Here is a 14,921-nt window from a genome sequence, read left to right on the forward strand (position 1 = left end):
AAATCATTTGTAAAATCTTGCATGTGTGTGCGTGCCTCATGTCCATAGTTTTTGTCAGAGCTCAGATCGATCCGTGACCCCAGAAGTTTCAGAAATAAACAGCATGTTGGGGATTTGGGGACTGGCTGCAGCTGGAGACGTGACTCGGGCCATCAGGAAGCCCCTGGTGTGTTGCACTAGGGAGGTGGGATCTTGTCCTGGGCTGAGTGGGGAGTTAGCTATGAACTCTGAACATTTTAATGAATCTTGAGGTCTGTTGAAGTTAACTTGTAGAAAGCAGGATGTAGGCACTATTTTGTGTGTGTGTGTGTGCGTGTGTGTGCGTGTGTATCTGGAGATGGACATCAGATTGTTTTTACAGAAAAGTGTGTGAAATTTGTCATCTGCTGTTAGGAGGGTCTTGGGCAGTCATGCTGTGGACAAATGAATAGTCCTTGGGGCTTGGTGAGCGAGATCTGTACTCATCTCTGTGCACAGAGATGAATCGATTTCTGTGGGTATTTGGTGTGGGGAGGAGCAGGACCCCCTCACCGAGTGCGTGGACCTCCCGGATGCTGGCCTTCGGAACAGCGCACTGTCTTTCTGTGAGAGATGACGGAGGTGAACTCTGACTGTCCTCACTGAGGCGTTTCGAGTTCAGATTTGATGCTCTGTGCATGGCTGGCGTTTAGTTGGAATAGTTAAAGTTAATGGCCGTAAATATCACCACCTCCCCGAGAGCTCATTCTGGGACTCCAGGGCCCGCCCACTGCCGGGACAGATGTGTTGACGGTGCATGCGTGTGGCGTACCTGCTTCCAGACTGGCTTGTTGCAAAGACCCTTCTCAAGTGAATCCCTACAAACCAAATAAAGTTATTAAAATTCTTCAAACTTCTCTCCCTGCAGCTCAGGTCCAGGTCTTATCAGCTGCTCTGAGAGCCGCACAGCTTGACTCTGTGAATGAGCCCGAGCACCAGGGGACCGAAGGTCGGAACGAGGGGTCCGTTTCAGCTCCCAGCCCTGCGCCTGACAGTCCCATGGCTCTCTCGGCTTCCTCAGCGCAGAAGGAGCCCTCTGAGCCCAGGATATTACGAAGCACAGTGAGTGTTTGCCCTGTTCCTCTGCCGTGGAGGGCGTGACAGAGGTCACAGAGCTGCGTTTTCTTTTATTACTATATCCTGGCAGAGATGATAAATGGCAAATTTAATTTTACTCTTAAGGTCATGTTTTGGATAACGAGACAACCAATCAATCAGGTGATTGATAACCCTGACTCTCCTCCACCAAAACAGAGTGGGGAGACCCACAAGCACCTTCCTGCTTCTTCAAAGATGTCGAGTCTCGGGTCTTTGTGGGGATTGACCATATATGTGCCAGTTTCCCTGCTGCTTTACAAGGCGGGTTCTGCGGCCCCTAGAGCTGAAAGCCAGCCTCGGCCTCAGCAGGCGGTCCAGCCCTCGCTCCGGCGATGCTCATTGGGCACGCGGTCACCCCAGTAGAGGTACTGGCCAGCCATCAGAGGAGAGACTTGAAAAGCAGCTCAGCAGCTTTTATCATGCAGCCTGGAACTCGTCCGGTGAGGTGGGGACTCGGCATCCAGGAAGGGGTGGGGGCCCGAGGCTCTCGGGCACTGGCAGTCTCCATAGCTTTCCAGCTCATGAGGGCGGAGGCTCTGATGCCTTCTGAACTCCTAGTGACCGGCTCTGACCGCTTTGAGCTGGGGTCCTACCCAGGTCAGGGCAAGACTAGAGAATTAAAATCAGGGTGGGGTCCAAGATCATCAAGTCCTGGGCGTGTGGGCATCTCCTCATTTCCTGTGCCGTTGTGGATCATCTCTTGAAGCCCGTGGTCTCTAAGGCCAGAGTACCGATTGTTCCACCCTCCGTGCAATGGATAATTGGATCCTAGCAACAGAATGAACTTATCACTTCCCTTCCCGTCTAGGCCTGTGCCAATAAAACAAAACAAAAGACCCACTTAGAAGCCTGAATATAAAATGTTTAGGAGTTTGTGATGGTTGTCTTTGATTCGTATAACATGAGGGGGTAACCTATTTTGCTGGTTTATTTTCAGAAATAGGCAAGAAAATGGTTGTTACCCATGTTGCCTAGAATGTGGAAGTCACAGGTTAGGTAGAAAGGCATGGCTATGTCCACTGTGGTGGAGACCTGATCGGACTGGGGCTTCTTCGTCACGTGCAGAAGTGAGAGGAAGGGAAATGAGCAGATTCTTCCAAGTTGGCTCCGCTGCCTGAAGGATTTTTGAAGGGCTCATGCAAGCCGACCTTCGGTTTATGTTGTAAGATGTCAGGGCTCTTGAATTTGTGGCTTGATTCTTCGGTTCCACTGGGAGCAGTCAGGATGCTTCCACTTGCAAAAGAAGGAAAAGGGACCAAAAAACTCCCAGAGCTTAGTTGGTAAGGATTGTGTCATCTCGCAGAGACGACAGAAGAGTGGCTGAGGCCGGGTGGCTGGTTAACTCGGCTCTTTGGCATTGACCCTGCTCGCTGCTTTTCTGCCCTGCCTTCTTAGCACACCACCTGAGTCTCGAGATGCCCTTTGTGGGGGATGCGGGGGTGGGGGGTTGTTGGTTGCTTCTCACTGGTGTCTTTTGACTGCCCGGTCGCTTTTGGGGGAGATGACCTCACAATGCCAACTGCACTGAAAACTCTGGAATCAGATTAACTCCCGAAAGAAGAACAGTGATTGTTACACATTAAGGTATATGAAGTTACGAACTTGGAGAAATTGAGGTCTTAGGTTATCATGCCCAAATATTTCTGTTTTATCCTGTCCTCTATTAAAATAAGCAGCATATTTCAGTGAAAATCTTGGGAATTGAAGGCTGTGGTAGCATGCCTCAGAGCAAACGAAGCATCTATCGGTGTATTAATCGACTTTCCTGGATCATATATTGAGCTGATTTGTCAGGATCCATTAAGCTGGTAGACAGTATGACATTTCAAGTGCACGTGGGAACCCATGTGATGGGTGGTGGAGAAGGTCAGGTTCATCTCCACTAATGTAATCAATGATCAGAGACCAATATGTCACTGTTGAGTGTTCTTGCTCATATTAATTGTTAACCTACTGTAAAGGTTCATCAGCAAACATTAGAAGTGTTTGTACATGTGAAAATCGAGGATAGTTTTCCAGGTAAATACTCCTTTATGGGCCACGTCTTCCCCCAAATTAGACAGGTCTTCCCCTTGTCTGTCTGCCCGCCCTGGCGGGTCCACACTGCTGCGCGTCTCCAGCTCCCCAGAAGTACTGGATGCGCTTGCTTGCCCTGCCGTCTGTGTGGTTTGTGTCTTCAGTGTGTGACTCTTACAAGGGGGTTGGTTAACCATCCCAGGACCTTAGGCCTTAGAGTGGTCAGTGCAGACTCAAGTGGTGGCTTCTCACGGACATCCACCTGTCTTCTGTAAAGGCCTCAAGCAGTCTTGAGATGAAAAATGCATGATATCTGTTTGCCTTGGCCCTTAAAATCCCTGACCACACCCTCCATACCTGTGCAGTTGTCTTTTTTAACATCTGGAGAGAGACCCCTGACTCCCAGGGAAATGCTAGTCTTGGTCTGCAGCGGTCATTTCCAGCACCGAAAGCGGATTCTTTGAGGAAGAATGATAAAATGGCTCCGTGTTTGGGGTAAGTTGGTAACGTGTCCAATCAACTCTGCAGGACCCCGGCCGACCCTGCAGTGGAGCCGTTGACAGTCTGGAGACGGAGCAGAGGCATCTCCCCGCCCCAATTAAGGAGAATAAGTCTAAATTACAGGTTTGTTCCTTGAAAAGAAAAGCAAAGAAAAGCAAAAAGAAAAGTCAAAATGTCACCTTTTCTGGGAGTTAAATTTACGAACGGCCATGGGAACTAGATATTTTTCTTCCGTCAATATTAATGACATATCTTATCTTCACTCCTTCTTTGTGCTGCTAATATTTCCTCTCTAACTTATTTAAAAAAAACAACAGATTTTAAAGGAGTGCTAAAATCTTTTGAACAATCTAGAACAGTATTTTAATAAAGCAAGTCAAATAGGAGAAAAAAACCTGACATCTGTGCATTGCGTTCGTATTTAGTGTCTATTTCTACAAGTCATTTCAGGGTTTGTTTGGTTTTTTTCTCGTAATCTGAAAAGTTTTTGACAGATTCTTTGATTGACCTATGTTTGGCTTCGTTTTTTCTTGTGGATAGGCTCTTGTGCTATGTAAGATCTCTGAAATGTTTGAAATTATCTTATCGCCTTGTCCTGACAGAAGAGAAGTAAGTGGGTGTTGTCATAGGAAGGTGCTGTCCCGTCAGCTGGAAAAAGCCATTGACAGTCAGCGTGCCCCGGCTGGGGCTCTGGGTGCTGGGCAGCTACGAGAAAAGACCAGATCGTTTCCATTCTCAAGAGCTGTGTGCATCAGACTTAACCCAGCCTTGGTGCCCAGACAGTCCTCTGAGCCATCAAATGTTAGACGAAGTGAGGAAAGAGGAGTGTGGGCCTTGCTTTGCATGGTTTGGTCCAGGTTGACAATTTCACCTGCAGACAAGAAGGCCGCCCATCCAGAGCCCCGAGCTTTTCGGAAGGCCTCGGTTTCCCCTGACGCCTCTGCTTTGCAGTTTTCACCCCCAAATCCCAGACTCCTTGTTTTTCCTGAGCACGCTCCTTCTTCCCTGCGAGCATGATGGTTTCCTTTCTCCACTGTTTCCCAGGACATAATACCTCAGCCCCTGCTAGATCAGTACGTGTCGATGACCGACCCCGCTCGCGCCCAGACCGTCGATATTGACATCGCCAAACACTGCGCCTACAGCCTCCCGGGGGTGGCACTCACCCTGGGCAGGCAAAATTGGCACTGCCTGAGAGACACGTATGAAACGCTGGCTTCCGATGTGCAGGTAAGAGGAGCCCTTTCAGAGGCACCCACGGAAATGGGGCGGGCCATCTGCTGGGGAGGAAAAGGGGCGCGCGCGGGGCTCACTGGCTTCCCAGTACCGGCTCTGGGTGCCATTGGCATATTGACAGGGCTCCGATGAGGCGAAGCCCTTGGCGGCCTGTTCCCAGGCAGCATCAGGTTTATTCTAGAAAGGCCACTTACTCTGTCGGTGATGTGGCCTTGTGCTTGCTTTCTGCGGTTTCTCGGTCCTCCTGCGCACTGTCAGTGGAAAGTGCGTCGGACCCTGGCCTTCTCCATGCACGAGCTGGCTGTGATTCTCGGGGACCGGCTCACAGCTGCTGACCTGGTGCCCGTCTTCAATGGATTTTTAAAGGACCTGGATGAAGTACGAATAGGAATTCTTAAACACCTGTATGATTTTCTAAAGGTAGGAAGAAGGATTAAAAAGGAAAAACAAACCTTCCCTCTTCCAAGCAATTCTTAAAGCCCAGCCTGTGGAAAGAGTCCGTGGACAACCGGAGCAGTAGTCTGGGTTTCTTGGGTTCAGGGGTACCGTCCGGAGGCTTGACACTGGGTATTCTTGTAGTGATGGGTAAATATTTTTTTTATCTTTCCTCGTAATCTCCCTGTCCCTTGGAGTCCTAATTCTGTGCAGTATGGTAGACATGTAGCCTCGTTGGCTCTGTGAGGAGGAAGGAGCCCAGGCCCTCTGGGTCACACGCGGTATGCCGAGAGTCACCCAGGGGAAGAGCCCAGCTGAAACCCAGTCTCAGTTCTGCCTGAAGGGCTCTCTGCAAAACATTGCTGCTTCCCTGCTTGCCTTCTTAATTTTTTTCCTAAAGGGATGATGAGTGTAAAAATAAGACTTTAAAAATGACCTGGAGAAACTAATTACTTGCATCTGCATGACCACAAGCTGCCCTTGACGGATGGGGGTGCCTGATGCACTGGGCTTGGGCTAGCTTTCCCCTCGTGGTGCTGGCATAGGCGAGCAGAGCCAGCTCCCCGGGAAGCAGCAGCGGCCTTGTCTTCGGAACACACACACATACGTGTTGTTTGCAGGCAGGAAATTATGAGAGAAGAAAGAGCTGGGGGCATGTGGAAATCCACAAGCACTCACCGGGGGAGAGGTTGGAAGCATTCAGGGGTCCATGTGAGGGCTGTTCCCAGCAACGTTAATTCACAGCCACCCCGGGTGATGGATGGAGTTCAGGGCAGTAGGGGAATGCCCAGTCCTTGCCAGGGGCAAGTGCAGAACTTCAAGGGTGATCAGACAGTATATTTGGGGTCATTTTGAGGGGTTCTCTATTTTTATTTATGTATACATTTTTAAAAAATAGTTGCTTCACGAAGACAAGAGGAGAGAATATCTTTATCAGCTTCAAGAATTTGTAGTGACCGATAACAGCAGGAATTGGAGGTTTCGATATGAACTAGCAGAGTAAGTAAAACCTGTTTGGGGATATGAGAAGGCAAATTAGATGGAATAATTCTTAATTTTCCTACCTTATAATTGATTTCTAAACTAGCAGTAATAGTGTTCTTGCGGATAAAGAGATTATGTTTTTATTCAGGGATAAAGTGAATTCTGAAGCTCTAAGTCACAAATACCACGGTCTCCGGGGAGACATTCATTTTCAGATGCAGACAGGGCTCGAGTCACTGTGGAATTCGTGTGTTCTGCTGTTCTCTAAGGCAATTTATTCGAACCAAATAAAAGATGAATCACCCACTCTTCAATATTTTCCTGTTAATCAGAAGAGTTTTTGCCAGAGCTTTCCTGAACATTCTGAGCGCAGCCCTCTCTGCAGGGCACAGCGTGGCGTGTGCACTTCAGCTTCTAAAGAACATGATGCGACAGAGAGACAGGGGAAGGTCTCACCCAGACCAGACGATTATTAGATAAAAACGTCGCCCAAGGTGGCTGCTCTCTGTGCGTCATTCTGTGTGTGAAGGGCTTATTTAATCCCGGCTTGTGCTGGCCAGAGGGGTGCAGAGGGTGGGCGCTCTTCTCTAACGGCCACCGCTCTGAATAAGTCTCCGTCCCCAGGCGTGCCCTGCGCTTTGCCACGTGCTCTGCACAGTGCCCAACGGGTTTGGTGGCTGTGGTGGGTGGCCGGGTGGCCATTTGCCCCTTGCCCAGGCTGTCTTCCCCCCCAGCTTCAGTTTTCATTTTTCTTATGCTCCACTGGAAATGTCTCCAATCATTGTCTTTGCTATAGAAATCCATCAAGCTTTTGCAGCTATTCAGGATATGATTTGGCCTGTGCCAGGGGCAAACTAAAAGATTTTCTCTTTGCTGTGATCTTTAATCATTATGCTTAATTTGAGAGATTGAGCTTTTAGTCATTATGCCGTGTTCCCGGCTTACATCGGAGACAAAAACAGGCCCCTGTTTTCCATGAAAGCCTCGCGCCCTCTAGCGGCCGTGCGCGGGAACTCGGCCAGGTCCGCCTCTGGCTGGGCGACCCGGTTCCCCGGGGCCGGCGGTCGGGGCCGGCGGTGGGGGCCGGGGCTGGGGGGCCGGCGGTGGGGGCCGGGGCTGGGGGCCCGGGCTGGGGGGCTGGGGGTTGGGGGCCGGGCCTGACTGATCCGCTTCTCCGGGGCCAGGATCGCGACCAAGGGACGGGGGCCGGGCTGACCCGCTTCCCGGGGACCCCAGGGCCGGGGACAGGGCCGGGGACAGGGCCAGGGCCGGGGCCGGGCCGGGCCGGCGGGGCTCGCGCCGCGCACTGCGTTATCTCGGAGCTCTGGCTATCTTCCATCTCGGCCGTGGTTATTGAAGCCGGGCCCGCTGATATGAATTCCGTGCTCCCCCTGCCCGTGATATTGCTCTCATTTTTCTGAAAACAGAGCTTTTCGATATGAAAGTAGTCACCGGCACTCCTGGTTTCTGGTTCTAACTTCCTTCCAATCTCTTTTTCATTTCCTTTCGTTGCCCGCGTGGAGGTGATGCCGTTTATTTTCCTCCCGCTCCCGCGTCCCGGTTTGCAGACAGTGGGAGCCGCGGCGGCGCTCCCCGGGCGCGGGGCCGGCGCGGTTCTCCGCAAGCGGGCGGTCCGCGCGTGGGGGCGCAGGCTCGCGCGGGGCCCGCCGCCGGGGCCGGGCCGGGTCGGGGCCGGGTCGGGGCCGGGTCGGGGCCGGGTCGGGGCCGGGTCGGGGCCGGGTCGGGTCGGGGCGAGCTCGGCCGCCGCGGGCTGCGTGCCGGGTCTCTGGGAACTCGAGCGCTGCCTATTTTTACCTTATCTGATCTGCAAAGTTTTATGTGCTTTCCAGCAGATAACCTCACGGGGAAATGTCCCTGTTCACAAATTCCTCGGCCTCTCTTTTACAAAGTGTAATTTATTTCCTTCTTGTTTGATTTGAGTGCGAGATGAGGAATGGAGATTGATTTTTTTTTCCACTTTTCTTTGCATGGCATTTCACTCAGCTTCTGCTTTTGGCATTTCACCGCCGGAAAGCCGTGCTGGGTCTTCACTTGCCTTATCGCCCAGCCTGGCTAGTTTTCCCTGTAAGACGAAATGAGAGTAAAGAGAAATTAGTAAGGAGGTTTTTTGTTTGTTTGTTTGGTACCCCCCAATAATTTATTTATTTCTTTTTTAAAATTTCAGACAGCTGATACTCATTTTGGAGCTCTATAATCCCAATGATGTTCATGATTACTTAATGCATATTGCCTTAAAGTTGTGTGCAGATAAAGTTTCTGAAGTTCGGTGGATCTCCTTCAAACTAGTAAGGAATCATGGCTTTTTTGTTTGTGATTTTTGGAAGTAGGAACATTTATTCCTTCCATTTTAACTTCTTTGATTTCTGCCCTTGGTTTCTCTGGATACCTAGGAAACCAGCCTTTAAATTTTGAAATTAGTAAACTGTATTACAGTTTTATCAATACATAGCATAGTTTTTTTTTTTTTTTAAGCTGTATGTTTCAGTGATAGAAATTAAAGATAAATCATTTTACGTGAGAAACCCTTCAAACCATGGCTCAGTGTTCCCTTTAAACTCAGACTGGGCTTGACTCAACAGCATGGCTTTGTAGAAAAGCAGTCAGTGGGCAAGAGCTCCAACGTAGAGAACTGGTTCTGTCTTACTTGGGCTCACACCAGCTGAATACCGTGTGTGGGGGGGTGTCACTTGAAAATTCCAGTTTACTAAGGTACTCTGATGCTATTACAAGTTTACAAAAATGACATGTTCTGAAAGGTAATGATTTAGTTATTATGCAAGGGGCCATTTTCTAAAATTCGGAATCTTAAGATTAAGAATGTATTTTTCTAATGCTGGGCCCTTTCTAAATTTTATTTCTAAGAAGGGTTTCACATGGCTGAGTGTGCGTATGTGCATTGCCATGTACTTTAACATCCTTTCCCCTCGGTGTTCTAATGATGACTGTGACAAAAATTAACCTTCTCCCTTGCTTATAAATTCATTTTAAATGTGCATAAACATGTGTGTTTTCTGCATTGAGTAGGATTCATGACTCAAATGGATGGCAGCATTTTAAATGTGCTCTTCTGATATTTCCCACAGGTTGTGGCCATTTTACAGAAGTTTTCCTCCCACAGTGAGAGCGCACTGGGGTTAAGTTTCATCAGTGAGCTCATCATCAGGTTCCGGCACTGCGCGAAGTGGGTGGGAAGGCAAGCTTTCGCTTTCATTTGTCAGGTTAGCACGGCCTGGGGGGAGTCTCCCCTGGGCTTATGTTGCTGTGGACTGATACCACATGCACCAGACACACAATCCCAGCCCTGAAAAACCAGCTGGGAATTTGGGGACCAGAGGACCGAACCCCTTTATCTCCCGGGAGATTGTGATCAGCCCAGTCAGGCAGTGATGGCCCCGGGTTACCCAACCCGTCTGTGCATTCGTCCTGTAGATGCTGGCTGAGTGGTTCCTGTGTGCCGGGCGTGTTCTAGAAGCTCCTGCTCTGCCGGCACCATCCATCTGGTGAGGTGAGGCCGAGGCCCAGAGCCCCGCATCTGCCGTGCCCGGTCCCAGGCCATGGTCATTCCCGGCACCAGCCCTCAGCCAGCTGCCTGGGAGGGAAGGCGGGGCCAGCAATAGGGCAGAGCTCCTGAATCCTCTAGAAGTGAAGTTCATGTCAGCCTGTCCAGCACCTCACGTCACCCTCTCCACTTAGTGTCCTGGAAATGGGGCAGGTTCAGTTTTGCTGGGGCCGATGGCTGCCATTTCTTGGACTCCTCATACACCTGGTCCTCAGTGGTGAAATCGGCCATGGATCAAACACGTCACACCCATGTACTTTCAGACCAGGTGTTTCGGGTGAAGCAGTTGAAGCCCAGAGTGGTTAAGTAACTTGATCAAGAGTGCACAGCAAGTGTAAAGCCGGGATTTTTTTTTTTTTTTCTGCTAATGTGCTATTTAAAAAATTTTAAATTTTTTCCCATGCACATTTTCAAGCATGTACAAAGGTGGGGGAACAGCACGGACTCCCCATGAACCCATCACCCAGCTTTGCCAATATGACAGTAAAGCTGTTACTGGACTCTAGCGGACCCTCATACCCTCTTCCCCCACCAAAGGACTCACCAGGGCCCCCTGTTGGGCTGGCCGGGCATCACAGGGTATTTTGGCCCTCTGCTTTGAACCGGTAGTGGGTGGCCGGTGAAATGCCAAATTCCCAGACCACAGGCCTCCCATCACAGACTTCTGTAAGGAAGACGCCAGTCCAGTCATTTTGTGGAGAAAGGGGTAAATGAGATCTCTTTGCTTTTGTTTTTTAATTCTTGATCTGAGATTTAGAAAATCCATGATGAGACAAAAGGAAAAATAATACCCACTAATTTTCTTCAGGAAAAAGGGATGTGTGTGCGCTTACACGAATTATTAAGGATTTAGAAAACCCATGATATGAGACAGACCAGAGGAGGGGGGCGTCACCTGATGGTTATTTCAGTGCGCTCTGGGGAGAGAGCCTGACCTTGGGGGCTGGCGAGGGTCTGTGCTGTAGAGGCGACGAGCCACTACCTCTGCATGGCCTCAACTTGTGAGAAACAGTTCATGAACACCTGGTGCTCTTGTCTCCCTGTGGCGGGAAGGTCTGCAGGACTTTGAATGAACAGGCCAGGCTGGGACTCGGCCCCCGCTGGTGCTCACAGACCCGGTGGCCTGTGGGTGGCACCTCACGGGACCCCAGTTCCCTGCCCTGTAAAACTGGGCTCATTCTGGCTTCCATAGCCTGCAGTGAGACACAGGGTTCTGTCAGGGTGGCAGGGAGCAGATGCTGCTTGTCCTCACAGACACAGTGTTTGTCAGGGGGTCACAGAGAGGGCCGGGCCTGCACTGGAGTCTGGGGTCAGGTAGCCCTAGACAGGCCTGGTACCCGAGTTCTGGTGACTAGCAGAGGGGAGGGCTCTCAGCCTTCATTGGTGGGTGCTTTGCTAGATTTTTTGCAAAATGTTCTGCCGTCCCTGGCACATCCCCCTCATGTAGATGGGGAAACCGAGGCCCAGACAGGTGAAGCCGCTTATTCCAGGCCATGAAGCCAGTAAGTGACCAAGTTAGGTTTGAAGCTAGGCCTGTCTGACTCGAAGCCTTTATTTTTCCATCAGATTTTACACCACCTAGAACCCAGTCTTTGGTAAGGAATTAGAAATTGTTAACTATGTTTCTAACCAAATTCAGTGGTTGAGATTTTTAAGATTTGGACACACACACACACACACACACACACACACACACACACAGTGTTCAGACCCGCAGATCCCGAAATTACTTCTTTGGAATCGTGGAAGGGTATGTTTTTAGAAGAAACCGCTGACCACTGTGGAAAAGTGTCGATTCTCTGGCTGTGGCTGTCTGTCCTGGCAGGCGGTGGTGGACGAGGAGTGCATCCCCGTGGAGCAGTTTGTCGAACACTTGCTCCCCAGCCTCCTGAGCCTGGCCTCCGATCCGGTGCCGAACGTGAGGGTTCTGCTGGCCAAAGCTCTGCGGCAGACGCTGCTGGAAAAGGGTATGTGGACCGCTTTTTCGAACTTATACATCTTAAAGCTCACCAGGCAGTGCACTGCCAGACTTCCTCTCTAGGAAATTGCACGCATGCTTCAGACTTTATAAATCCATGTATTAACTTTTATGCAGAATAGTTTGTTATTTATAAAATGTTTGAGTATTCACATTTAACAAGCTTCACGCTAAAATGCAGAACTTCACACAGTCTTCTAGAAATGGGGAAGAATTTTGTAAATGTTAACGATGCAGAGAGCACAAGCTGCAGCAAACATCAGCCTTAATTCCCAGGAGGTCTGGAAGCAGTCACTGCGTCCTGAAGAGGACGGAGCGGGAGACTGTGTCCCTAAGCCGTTGCAGTGGCGCCTATGGCGCGCAGGGGGAGCCCACCGCGTCCAGCCCGACCCCGCAAGCGCCTGTCTCCCTGCTTTGTGCCCCCCGGCCACCCGCGCCCCTTCCTGCCCTCCGTGCACGTGCAGTTCTTGCCTAGTGGAGGAAAGGAAAGATAACGTGGGAAGTTTTAAAATTATAACTTTAAAAGTACGCATACGGGTTCTCAGGAGTCCATCTTTGAAATTTAGGAAGTTACTGTGACAAAAGTCATTGAAGGTCTCACGTGTCTGGTTATGCTATACAAGTGCTTCCTTGTCCTGAGGTGTGGTTTGCAGAACCCCCAGCACTCAGGTGCGTTTGGGAGCACTGGGCACGGGCACATGAGCCAAACTCCTGTGTTCTCTCTCCAGCGTACTTGAGAAATGCCGGTAACCCTCATCTTCAAGTCGTTGAGGAGACTGTCCTGGCCCTGCAGTCCGACCGGGACCCAGATGTGTCCTTTTTTGCCACCCTGGAACCCAAGCGTCGGGGCACCGCAGACGTGCGACTGCCGGAGGAACGGAGTTAACCGCCCTGGGCTCCCGCGCGCCCCAGGCCTACCGCACGTGGGCGCGGACCACTCGCCCCCGCTTGTCAGGGGTCTCACCGTGTCATCCCTTCTGAGGGAGGAAAGCGCTCTGAAACTTTGAGGACAGGCACTCAAATGACCTCTTTCCCATGTGCAGCCCCAGGGACTGCCCCGGGGACGGGCACCACCCTCTGCACCCCTGGCTGCTGACCTGGAAGCCTGCGACCGGGTTGTAGGACCAGGTGGCAGCTGGGCACAGGGGTCCAGATCGCCTTCTCCATGACAGACCGACTATGATTTAAAGCCCCCTCCTCCTAAAATAAAGTAGTTTATTAGAAGCTTTTAAGTCTTTCAGAGACTTGCATATTTGGCTTCCCTCATGCTTTCCTGTAAAATATAGTTTATGGTATTAACATTTTATTTTTAACAAATAATGTACATATGTAAATAACTCTTGACAGGAAGAAAATATACTAACGTAATATCAGCCTCCTATCAGTGAACAGAACAAATACATCATTTAAATTTATGCTCCACTTGGAGTTGCTGCAAATATAGCCCAATTTGTTTACTTTTGAAAACTGTGATAGTTAAGGAAATCTGCTGAAGAATGATTTATGGAAGTCTTTCTAATATTGTACTTTTGTGTAAACTGTGCTTGGAACTTTTCCTCAGGCACTTATCCCCCCCCTTCTTGAGGTGACTGTGTCCGTAAAGGTCCATACAGGCCTTTGACAGAGGCAGAAAGAAAGATTTTTCATTCTTACGTGTATTTATTATCCTACGTTTAAGAATGCGGGAGGGAAATTGATCATTGAGATGCAGGATATTGACTTTACAGCTGATGCTTCAGGATCTTTAGCAGAGACTAGGAACCCGCAGTCCCGATCAGTCAATACACTTGCCAGGGATTTGGGGTTAAATTATGGTGTTTCAGATTTCATTCTTCTAAAATTTAGACCAAGATGCTCTAGAACTTAAACGGTTTTCATGAATAACTTGAGATTCTATAAACGTTTCATTAAATTCTGTATAATGTGTAGGCTCACGTTATTTTTCTTGCTTCTATTTTTAATCTTGAAAGCAGGCACAAAGGAAGGAAGGAACGGCCCATTTGGGGTCCGAGAGCTGCCTGCAAAGGGCACGTTGCTAGTGCTGTGCTTTCCTTGGATCTTTTCCTTGTCCGTCTTTTCTTTCTCCCTTTTCTTAAAAATAAAATTTCTGGAGCTATATATTGAATTTCCTGGTATACAGGATATTGTCTCCCTCCCCCAAGTTCCACTGAGCTGATTCTTTAAAAAGAAAGGAAGGAATCTATACCGTGCCAAAGAAAATAAGGTACATGTGTGAGAATTTCAAACTGTAACCGGGGTGGCATTCGGGCAGCCCCAGCGGAGCGTGAGCTTATAAACTGTGGAGGCTACCTATTAAGAGAAACAAAAATCAGTCAGTCCGTCTTGTGTTCAATATTTGCCTGAAGTAAATAGGAGATACTGTTTTCGCATCAGTAACAGATAATTTTTAGTGTTTTTTTTTTATTGTTTAGAAATTGAGGTTGTCATATAGTTAAAATCTGTTGACCAGGCAGCAAGTAGAATTATCACCTGGAATTTTGTATTCTGTGCAGAGCTTTGCTTTCCACTAAGGAAAAACAAACCACCTCAGTTTGTGTTGCGATGCATAGAATTTGCTGAAACAGATGTGCTTGTAGAGATTTGTAGACTCTTAGGTAAATAATCCAACCTTAAGAAAAGTTGAGTTTACTAAAAATGGTCTATAACTTAATAGACCAAGTTCCAATGCAACTTTTTTTTTTTTTTTTTAATGACTGTGCTTGTATTTCTCTGCAAGAAGTATGTTTAAGGCTCACGTTTTTATTCGTGTTTTGTAACAACTGAGATTTTTCTGAGGTGGTTCTGCTCCCCTCCGGCTCCTTCCCGCATCACTTCAGCTCGGTGTGTTCATCGTTCCTAGGTGTAGGGCGCTGAGTGTTTGCGATTTGATCATCACACGTAAGCTTCCTGTGTACTTGAACACTGGGCCTCCTCTCGGGTGAATCAGTGGAAAACCACGAGGTGGGTTTCTTGCAGACGGAGCTCCCTTGAAAGGCATCTTCACAGGGGAGCCGTCCCAGCCCCGCGCCGAGTGGACGCTTCCTCTCCGCTAGAGTTTTCACCGGCTCCTTTCTC

The 14,921-nt window shown here is 49.3% G+C and overlaps 1 protein-coding gene across 6 annotated transcripts in view; it reads left to right on the top strand.

The window, feature by feature from the left end:
- LOC116594747 (serine/threonine-protein phosphatase 4 regulatory subunit 1-like) overlaps positions 1 to 13,772 on the top strand; it is an 80,754-nt gene extending 66,982 nt beyond the window's left edge. For 3 of the 6 annotated variants that reach the window (XM_032350221.1, XM_032350222.1, XM_032350224.1), the window contains 9 exons: positions 887 to 1,080; positions 3,661 to 3,756; positions 4,678 to 4,863; positions 5,128 to 5,289; positions 6,203 to 6,303; positions 8,474 to 8,594; positions 9,393 to 9,527; positions 11,694 to 11,835; positions 12,575 to 13,772. In XM_032350221.1, the coding sequence (XP_032206112.1) occupies positions 887 to 1,080; positions 3,661 to 3,756; positions 4,678 to 4,863; positions 5,128 to 5,289; positions 6,203 to 6,303; positions 8,474 to 8,594; positions 9,393 to 9,527; positions 11,694 to 11,835; positions 12,575 to 12,732 (1,295 nt within the window). In that variant the 3' untranslated portion in view covers positions 12,733 to 13,772. Of the gene's footprint in view, positions 1 to 886; positions 1,081 to 3,660; positions 3,757 to 4,677; positions 4,864 to 5,127; positions 5,290 to 6,202; positions 6,304 to 8,473; positions 8,595 to 9,392; positions 9,528 to 9,738; positions 9,815 to 10,405; positions 10,575 to 11,693; positions 11,836 to 12,574 lie in introns of those variants that run through there. The other 3 variants (XR_004287394.1, XR_004287395.1, XM_032350223.1) reach the window with 3 other exon arrangements.
- Positions 13,773 to 14,921: the final 1,149 nt, after the last annotated feature.

This window comes from Mustela erminea, chromosome 7, assembly GCF_009829155.1.
Source record: "Mustela erminea isolate mMusErm1 chromosome 7, mMusErm1.Pri, whole genome shotgun sequence".
Taxonomy (NCBI): Eukaryota; Metazoa; Chordata; class Mammalia; order Carnivora; family Mustelidae; genus Mustela; species Mustela erminea.